The 10,375-nt window shown below is 47.0% G+C and overlaps 1 protein-coding gene across 1 annotated transcript; it reads left to right on the forward strand.

Moving 5' to 3' along the window:
- Positions 1-6,715: 6,715 nt before the first annotated feature.
- LOC137156338 (olfactory receptor 52P1-like) lies at positions 6,716-7,679 on the forward strand. The gene has a single exon (XM_067553057.1). It carries the CDS (start codon positions 6,741-6,743, stop codon positions 7,677-7,679), a length of 939 nt encoding a protein of 312 aa, XP_067409158.1. The 5' UTR covers positions 6,716-6,740.
- The last annotated feature ends 2,696 nt before the right edge of the window (positions 7,680-10,375 follow it).

Raw genomic sequence — 10,375 nt, forward strand, 5'->3', positions numbered from 1 at the left:
CATCATTACTTATCTGGGGCAAAGGTCCCGGACATATGTATGCTAACTGCCTTAGCTTTCATACAGGATGTGGCCTGTAAGGTACCTTGAATAACAGCTAAAATACTTTAGTATAAATCTATGACTCTATTATAATAAAACAACAATACTTGCATCTATATATATGCAAGCAAGCAGGCTAGTGCTATAGGCCACAGCACCCAGAATGAGCTATGGATCATTTCAGAAGATCCTTTTCCAATCATGAGTGGTCCATTCACTGGGACACCATGAAGAGCATCTTTGAAAAATGGGGTGTTTCCCATATAGGTTTGTTCAAAACAAGGCACAAGAAGAAGTGTCTGCAGTTCTGCTCTTCCCTGAACCTTTAGCCGGGTTTGGTTACAGGCGCATTCCTTCTCCATATTTGTTTTCTGCATGTTCCTGCCCACTCCATGCATACTCAGAGTTCTGCTGAAGGTCAGGAGGGAAGGAATTTCCGTGATCATGATAAAGCCCCAGCCTGGCCTCGTCAACGCTGGTTCTCCACCCTTCTGAATCTTTAGGCCTGGAAGTTCCATGTCTGATGTCCTTAGAGTTGACATGGTCAGGAAACACTAAAGAGGTCCTTCTAGGGCAGGGGTGGGGAACCTCCGGCCCGCGGGCCGGATCCGGCCCGCGAAAGAATTTGATCCGGCCCGCGGGCGGGCGGGAAGTGCGCGCCGCCGAAACCCTGCCGCCGTCTGCCCATTTTCGGCGGCGGCGGGAGCTCGGAGGTGGTTACTGGCCCACGGCACCCCGCGGACACTGTAAAACCGCGCCGCCGAAAAGACGGAAACGGCGGCGACATTTCAGCGGCGGGGGGTGGAGTCGGCGGCGGCGCGGTTCCGTGGGGGGGTCGGGCAGTTCCCGCCACCGAAACCCTGCCGCCGTTTGCGCCTTTTCGGCGGCGGCGGGGGGAATTCGGCGGCGGAATCGGCGACATGGCCCGCGAATGGAGGCAGCAATCTCAAAATGGCCCTTGGCAGGGAAAAGGTTCCCCACCCCTGTTCTAGGGAGTAGAAAACCATCCAGTAGAGTGATGTATCTCGACAAGTGGAAGAGGTTCTTGATCTGACCTGTGGAGAAACTTTTTACCCCTGCAGTCATCCACGCCATTCATCCTAGACTACTTACTACACGTAAATAGCAGGGGCTATCAGTCTCATTGATGAGCATTCGCCTGGCTGTGGTTTCAGCATTCCATTCGTGGGTCAACTTCCGATCTGTCTTCACCAACTCAATTGCCAGCCATTTTCTCAAGGGCCTGGACAGGCTGTACCCTCAAATGTGCCAGCGGATCCTAGCCTGGGATCTCACTCTTCTACTATCAAGGCTCATGGGCCCCCCATTTTAGACCTGGTAACATGCTCTCTTCTCTACTTTCATAACTGTTGTTCTTCAAGTTGTGTTGCTCATGTCCATTCCAGGACACGCCCCCCTCAGCTGATCCTCTGTTAGAGTTAGCTGGCAAGAAGGATCTTAGCTAGCGGAGGGTTGACAGGGTCCCATATACCAGAACCATAAGTGAGCGTCTCTAGTAAGCAATAGAGCTCACCCAATGGATACAAGTAAGGGAATGGAAATGAGCCACACCTCTTGAAGAACAACAGTTACGAAAGGTTAGGAATGGTTTTTTCACTGGGCTGGATGATTATGTCATTCCCCAAAGCCATATTTTATGAAGAGTTGAAAATGTGAGCGCAGAAAGTGGTACAAAGAGACTTTCAAAGCTATATATTAAATAAAATTCCCCAAAAAACTGCATTGGGGATATTAGCAGGAGTTGTTGGGACCCTGGAGGGGGAGAATAGGGGCGCAGGACTGTTCCTGCACTGACTGGGGGAGGAACACACAGTGCAGTATCGAAATCACAGTACTTAGATAATAGCTTGAGATAAACAAGCATTACTGTACCTCTGGGTCCTCATATGGCCCTCCTCACTGTTGGTCCCCATATGAGCACCCCACAATTAAAGGTTTTTATCCTCACAACCTCCTGAGACAGGGAAGTGCTCTCAATATTTCACAGAGGGGAAACTGAGGCCCAGGTAGATTATGAGATGACATGTCCATGGTCACAGAGAACCTCTGTGACCAAGCCAGGAATTGACTGGGTCTCCTGAGTTCCAGACCAGCGCATGATCCACCAGACCCCAGGGGGAGGTTGTCAAAGGCACAAGGGCAGTGGGCAGCAGAGTCCCATTGAATGTGGATGGACAATGGGCACCTCTTTCATCTCTGAACACCTCCCTGCATCCTCCCTACCCCAATGACAGCCTGTGCAGTTACTGTAGCTGGGATAAAGAGACAAAGGCCATTAGTCCACAGGCTTGAGGGCACGTAGTGATCCTTGAAAAGGTCTCATGAAGCTGCGCTTCCCTATGGCAGGATATTGCATCCTGAGAGGTTTATGACTAAGCTGGGGCAGTCTGTGCTGCCCTCTGTCAGAGAGGCTATGGGATGGGAGGGACTGTTACTCAGTGTGGAAATCCTACGTTTGAAACAAGGATGCACAAGAGCCTGTCCACGTGCACGTCACAGTCTCATGGATTCAGCACAGGGCTCATCAGCCGGGAGTAGCAGCAGATGCTCAGATTCTATGACAATGAGCAGCAGCACAGAAATGTTGATAGATAAATGAGCACGTCTAACCCTTGGCTCTTCTTCTTTCTCTGGTGTTTTAACAGTGCAGGACCACTCTAGCAAGTCTGCAGGACTCAGTGCTCTGACAATCTGAGCCTCTTATCGGTGAATTAATTTATTCTCAGGGGATTCTTAGCCTGAAATTCTCCAGAGTCTATTTTGAGCTCTTCCTGCTGATCACGAAGCGCAGGGAATTGCTGGTGTCCTGGCCAATCTGAGAGTCTTCTGGGACTGTACAAGGCAATCATAAAGGTCCCTGTCCAGCACTGCAAATATCAGACGTGAGATTCATATGCGGATTCTCAGGTCACAGTAAGGATATTTCCTCTCTCTGCTGCATGGCCTTTTGGTGAGTTGCCTGTTTCTACAATCAATGTAGTGCTAAAGGCTCGGGAGGGGTTCAAGTGAACAACAATTTGGGCAGGAATTCTCCAGAACGGAGACTAAAGATTTATTGTAAATCATTTAGACAAATATTTCTTTTTAAGATCATTCCCTTGTCTCTTACTGTGTCCTCTTTGTCTCAGTATTTTCGGTCTCTGTGGGTTTTTTTTCCATTTCGCAACACAAATGGCTCACACAGGGTTTTACAGACTGGCCAGATTCTGCTCTCACATTCCGCCTTCAGTGGCTCACTCCAGATTGACACTGGCATCACTGAGAGCAAAATCAGGACCACTGTGTTTTTAAATCCCCATCTTTCATGCCTGGCCTCAGGGTGCCACAGAAACTGGGGGTCTTCCTTCAGACTCTTTCAGCACCCGAACAGAATAGCCAGGATCTTTGCAGCAGAGAACCTAAAGTCCCACACTAAGGGTGAAATCTTGGTCCCATTCAGATCAATTGAAAAACTCCCACGAGGGCCAGGATTTCACCGCAAATGCACATTTGGGGATTTAAATAAAAGGCCAGTTTTTCACCGGTCATGAGCCTCCAGTGACTCCAACTGAAGTCGTCCTGCTGCCTCTAAGGATGGGTGAGGTCATCTGGATCAGAGAAAACCTTACAGGAGAGTAGCTGAAATCTTAAACTCACAGTTTAAAGGTTCAAAACAATTAGGGTGACAATTTTTGGGAGGAGGTGATCTGCTCTCCTCTGTCTGTAGTTCTGTAGAGGATGAGAAGCACAAAATACAGTAAAAATAAAAGTATGTTTTAGGCTTACAGGAAATCAGACAGCCTAGGAAATCTGAGTGGGGGAGACCCAGGAACTCATGATGTGTTTGTGTGGGTGGGAACGTGCAGTATTCAGATTGCAGTGGTGCAGAGTCCTGAAACAGGGCGAAATGGGGAATGGACATCCTGCCTAATTCACACACCACAAAGGTGTAACTAGCCCTTCTGCAATCTCCCAGGGCAGTGGGGTGTCTCAGGCTGTGATGTAATGTGGACACACTGTAGTAGATTGTCTCTGAGACTTTCCCCATCCAGCCCATCCCTCTCCCTGTGAGCAACCCCACAACAGTCTTGTGGCAACTTCAGCAATTGCCAACATGGAAAAGCAACATCAGGAAATTGTGTCTGGGTTTCTAACTGGTAGGAATTCACTAAGCTTTGTGTCATTTTGAGGAAGAGTTACTCGCACTGGCTCGTTTTAGTATCCACGTTCCCTCTCCCCTCCCCTCGGGTCTGTCTCTCTCCTCTTCCCTGCACACCCTGAGCTGCTACTGGGTTTCCTTTCACACCTGGACAGGCTGTGCAGGCTGCTTCTCCTCCTCCATCCCCCCTTTAACCGGTGCAGGGAGACTCAGAAATTAATCTAGGCTGTGTAGATATTTGTACGAGCTGTCACTGAGTGGTGTGTCCGGCACCTGGTGTTGGTCCTGGCTGAGTGAGATCACTGTGTGACAGCGCTGGGCGTTGTGGGGGTGGGGAGGGAGGGGTACATGGACAGACAGGCAGCACTGCTGAAATTCAATTTTTCTTTCTCATTGTTGGTCCCAGGCCAGTGCTGGGAGATTTTGTGGCCCTGAGTCTGTCTGGGCAGGTCTCAGGGCCTATTTCATCCTGGTGTCACAACCTTTGCTCATTTCTGTTTCCAGTTTTTTTTTTTTTTTTTACGGTTCTTGAATGTTAGTTATTCAATTTCAGGCATTTCCCCAGTGGAAAGAACCATTGATCTTTGCTACTCAGCTGGTTCCATCTCCCATCAGATATGACACCCTGTCTATAATCTCCTTCCCCATCCCTGACTGCTCTGATTCCAACACTACGCTGGGCACCAGTATCTTCTCCAGTCTTCCCAGTCACCCGTGGTCCCCCCAGCCTCCAAACCACTCCAAGCTCCCCAAGACTCTTCCTCTGAAGGGATGAGGTGTCCCTTTCCCCCCCGTCCCTCAGCTAGGGTGGATCAGTGACAGTTTATCTCCGATGAGGAATGTCACACACACATTGGCAGATGCCAAGGCACCTGTCCTGTGCTGCTGCTCTTGTTGCTCATACACACACCGTGTGGGGCTTCGGAGGCCGCTACACAAGAACAACGAGCAAGCTGAGAAGTGTGCACAGTAAATAATGAGAGCTGGGAATGCTGGGTCATGTCGGTGTTAGGTAAATACAGCTGCCATGTGCAGGTGACACACTGGCCGCTGGCTGACACAGTGAGTCACTGGGAGACAGAGCCTAAACCTGGGACTCTCTGGGATCATTTGTTAGCCAGGTGTTAGTCATTAATGGGGACAGTTGTACATACATTTCTAAAGGTGGAGGTTTTATGAAGTCACATCAGTAGTTTTCTCATCTGAAACATTCATCTATGCCACGTCTCATGGGAAGCCTCACACCTGAAAGGAACACACCTAGAGTGTCATTTTCAAAGCTTCGAAGCTTTGAGACATTTTCGCAGTGGGGCTAAATTCAGCACTGTCATGAGTAAAAAATATGCCTTCCGTTAGGCTCAGACACCAGCTTTTGGATAAAATGCCTCCAGCTGACTCCTGTATGTGCTTCAGGGACATGTTCACAGAGCCCCAGGCCAAAATGGAGCACTAGATGTGATCATCTAGACTGACCTTCTGCATAGCGCAGACCAGAGACCTGCCTCCAAGGAATTCCTAGAGCAGAGCTTATAGAGAAACATCAACCTTGGTTTAGAAATTCTCAGTGTTGGAGAATCTGCCATGATGCTTGTTAAATTGCTGCAATGGTTAATTTTTCTCTCCGTTTATGAAGTGTATATCTTATTTATAGTCAGAATTCGTCTAGCTTCAACTTCCAGGCATTAGATGGTGTTAGACCTTTCTATGCTAGCCTGAAAATCCCATTATTCAATATTTATTCCCTTTGTGGGGACTTGTAGACTGTTTATCAAGTCACCCCTTCATCACCTCTCTTACACTAAATAGATTGAGCTCTTTGAATCTATCACTATTAGGCAAGATTTCTAATCTTTAAATATTCTTGTGGATCTTCTCTAACCCCTCTTCAATGTATCAACATCCAACCATAATTGTGGACATAAGAACTGGACATATTATTCCAGCAGCTGTTGCACCACTCCCAACGAAAGAGGTAAAACAATTTTTCTACCTCTACTTGAGATTCCCCTGTTTATCATGCCAGGATCACATTAGCTCTTTTGGCCAAAGGGTCACACAGGGAGCTCACGTTTAGCTAATTATCCCTTCATGCTGCCCAAATCTTGTTCAGAGTCACGGCTTCCTAGGATAGAGTCCTGCAATGTGTAAGCATCGCCTATCTTTTTTGTCCTTAGATGCATACATCTACACAGCTATTATATTGTTTCCTTCTAAGGTGTTTGAGAAGTTCCCATTTTTCTCTCCAATGAGCATCTACATTGCACTTATTGACATTGAACGTCATCTTCCACCATGCTGCTCGTTCACCGGCTCCGTTAGCTCCCTCTGAGGTCATCTCTGGACTGGATTACAGCCTAAATAATTAGTTGCCATCTGCAAATGTTGCCATCACATTGCTCACTCCTCTTTCTAGGTTGTTAGTAACTATAAAATATTTACCGTGCTTTTTGTTACCAAGTGCCTAACCCCCTCACTGGGCTTCTCTTCCCACACAGACACACTGGGAATTTCAGATCCTCATCGCTGCTTCGACCCTCTCATGCCGGCTTTCAACTTAACCCCCTCTGGCCCGCCAACATTCATCCTAAATGGCATCCCGGGGCTGGAAGCTGCCCACATCTGGATTTCCATCCCTTTCTCTATGTTCTACATCATCGGCCTGTTGGGAAATTTCATGGTTCTGTTGGTTGTTGGCAAAGAGCAGACCTTCCACAAGCCCATGTTTCTGCTGCTCTGCATGCTGGCACTCACAGACATCAGCATGTCTACCTGCGTCGTGCCAAAGGCACTGTTTATATTTTGGTTCGGTTTCAAAGACATCACTCTGGAAGGCTGCCTCACCCAGATTTTCTTTCTTTACTCGATTTATGATATGCAATCAGCCATCCTCGTGATAATGGCCTTCGATCGCTACGTCGCCATATGTGACCCTCTGAGATACGCCACCATCCTCACCAACGCACGAATCACTAAGCTAGGGTTAGTGGGTTTGATACGAGCTGTTCTCTTGATTCTTCCATTGTCCCTCCTAGTGCAGAGACTGCCATTCTGCGCCAACCACATTATCCTCCACACGTACTGCGAGCCCATCGCTGTGATGAAAGTCTCGTGTGGGGATACCAGAGTCATTCGGATGTATGGCCTGGTGATAGCACTTGTGGTCATTGGGTTAGACCTGACACTCATTGGCCTGTCCTATGGGATGATCATCAGAGCTGTCCTCAGGATCTCCTCCAAGAAAGCCCACCGGAAAGCCCTCAACACCTGCACAGCTCACATCTGTGTGATGCTGGTGTCTTATACTCCCATCCTCTTCTCCACCCTGACACATAGGTTCGGTCAGGGCATCGCTGCTCACGTTCACATCCTCTTGGCCAACCTCCATCTCCTTGTCACCCCCATGCTCAACCCTATCATTTATGGGATCAAAACCAAAGAGCTTCGTGAAAAATTGGGAAAATACACCTGCAGAACATGATCGCTTGCAGACACTGACTTTAAAGCTGCATCACAAGAGGGGGAGAGGATGTGTGCTCTTTAATTAAGGGTGCTTTGTCCCAATTTGTCTGAGCTCAGCCTTGTGGCAGTTTACATTTTCAGACGTTCCTCACACCTAAAGCCTTATCACTCTATCACCAAGCACTGCCCTCTCCATTGCTAAGTTCCATCTCTCTAACCATCACCTGATCTCTTTCAGAATCACCTGTCATCCTGCAGTCCTGAGTCTCCCCAAAGCCATGAAATCTGCCCTCAATTATTAGTTCATTTTGGTACACACATTGTACACAGGCTGCGGACAAAATAAAGAAAAATCTATTTAACAGAAAAATCACAGATGCAAAGATGAAGGATGGAAGAGTCCGTTGCACTGCTACAGACTAGAGACCGACTGGCTAGGCAGCAGTTCGGCAGAAAAGGACCTGATGAAATAGTAAGGAAAAGGAAACATAGACAAGTTACACAGCAAATAAACAAAGATAAAACATCAGGCTTTCAAGTTCTATATTAGTCAAATTCCCTTTTCTAATGCAAGTTACCTGTTCTCTCTGAAAGGTTTCCCCTGTGCCCTTTGTCATCAAGGGGATGCAGTGTTTCCCAGACATCACCCTGCTTAGATGCTGCAGAGTGGCATAGTCTGTGACATTTTGGGCATTGTTGAAGAAAACACAGTTTTCACTTCTGTTTGATTGGGCAAGGAAAGGATCTTTATTACAAGGTAATTACCTGGGGCAACAGCGTTAGCTGAACTGTGCCCCCGATCTGCGTCGCGTGAGGGTTTTTATACAGACTTATTACCAACATTGTTATACAGCAAAATGCATTAAGCCTGCGTAATAAAACGAAGAAATAACAGTGAGTTTGCACAAACAGTGTCACGTATACAGCTGTACAAGAAACTTTCCGTATTTGGTTACAAAGGAAGGCATGCGCATAGCTCATTGTTAAAATGGAAAAATACAACTTCAGTTAAAAGAAAGAGACAGTAGGGCAATTTGCTATCTTATTTAGCTTCAGAGAAAACTTTGCCTACGCCTTGCTGACCACGCTTATCGGTCAGCTCATTCTAACTGCCTCTTAGCTTTCAGCTACATGCTCAAACTGTCTTTGTGACAAACTTCATGTTTCCACATTGCCCCCTTTTGTGCTATGAAGCACAACAAGCTTGTAGCTTAAGTTTGTCACAACCCTTTAATTTCCCTTATCAACTTTTATATTCATGATACCCTGTACCTCCTCATGTTCTTCTATTTGTTCCTTTAGAATCCTTGCATACGTTATCTGAATAGCTCTGCGTTTGGTAATTTGAGCCTGGGTAGCCATTTGATGTGTGGCACAGGTACAGCAAAGCTTGATAAGCATAAAGAGGACATAAATACACACAATTATGCCAAGGAGAAACAACAGACCTTGGCTAATGGTGGAGCCTAAGTTTCCAATTTGGGAACTAAACCAGCTCCAGAGATCCAGTCATCTGACTGGTGTAATTTCTTGGAAGCTTCTTGTATTTTCTGCAAAGCTCCAGAAATACCCCCTCATTATCTGGGATGTAAGTGCAGCACTGCTGGCCAATAATTCCTCAAGCTTCTTCTTTCTCAGCCAGAATGAGATCAAGGGCTATGCGGTTTTGAAGGGTCATCTGCCTTATAGCACTTACCTCCTCAGTGAGAGAGGCAATAGAAATGACGGTATTGCTTGCTACCTCTTCTAGGACTGAAGACACCCTTCTTATTTCTCGGAGGGCCAGTTCTACCCCATATCAAGGAAGGGTAATACCTCAGTATCATTGGGTTTGAATGATGGCTCTTTTGACCCGTGTTGGGAAGAGAGTGTGGAGGTCATGGGTGGTATGATGAATGGCAGGTCGCACATAGGCTGGATAACTAGCTCCATTCCATTCCGCTGACCAATGCTTATATGCCTTATTCCCGCATACCCAATATTCCCCTGGCCTGGCTGTGGTTCCATAATCACATCACTTAATTCAGAACCCAGCATGCCAATATGGACCTTTCAAATAAATTGTGGGGTCGCTAGTGCATGATCATATACTACTTGGGAACAATTTTGGGCTATGCCTAAAAATCTCTGGCCAGTAGAACTGCACACATAACACACCCTGTCCTCTTTATTTGGACAGTCCGTGACCTATAAGTACTCAGTCACATTTCTACCGACATCTTACCAGGTGGCATTTTCACCAAAGGCAAGTTTCTCCCAAGAGGTATCGTTTTGAGATACTGCAATAGGAACCAGTGGAATCCCTCCCCTGGCATGGGTGGGTAGGTGACCACAAACCTAACAGTTAGTAATGTTAAGGTCCTGTGTGGATTGTAATAGAATGCGCAGGAATGTATTGGAGCCAATACCATGGGGGATCAAGAGTGCCAATAACACATACATGAAGCTTTTCATGATCTTTACTTCACAGTGAATACAGACTTAACCTTACACCATCCTTCAGAGCAGCCTTAGTTGTGGCAAATCCTCTTCACGTGCTGGAGTCGATTTTCTTTAAGTAGGGGAGAGGTTGCCAGCACTTCACCCTACCAGTTGGTGTTTGGAGTCTGTTTTAAGGCTATGTAATTGGTTAGTCTTACATGAGCGCAGGTTGTAGGCCGTGGTTAGATATTGGGGCCTTGGTTGTTATTACGCTGTCTTCAACAGGAGGTGTTA

Source organism: Emydura macquarii, unplaced genomic scaffold (assembly GCF_026122565.2).
Source record: "Emydura macquarii macquarii isolate MOO-44397 ecotype Brisbane River unplaced genomic scaffold, CSIRO-AGI_Emac_v2 contig_1447, whole genome shotgun sequence".
NCBI classification, from domain to species: domain Eukaryota; kingdom Metazoa; phylum Chordata; order Testudines; family Chelidae; genus Emydura; species Emydura macquarii.

Coding starts and splice junctions, on each gene's coding strand:
- LOC137156338 (XM_067553057.1), top strand. CDS start 6,741: ATGCCGGCTTTCAACTTAACCCCCTCTGGCCCGCCAACATTCATCCTA.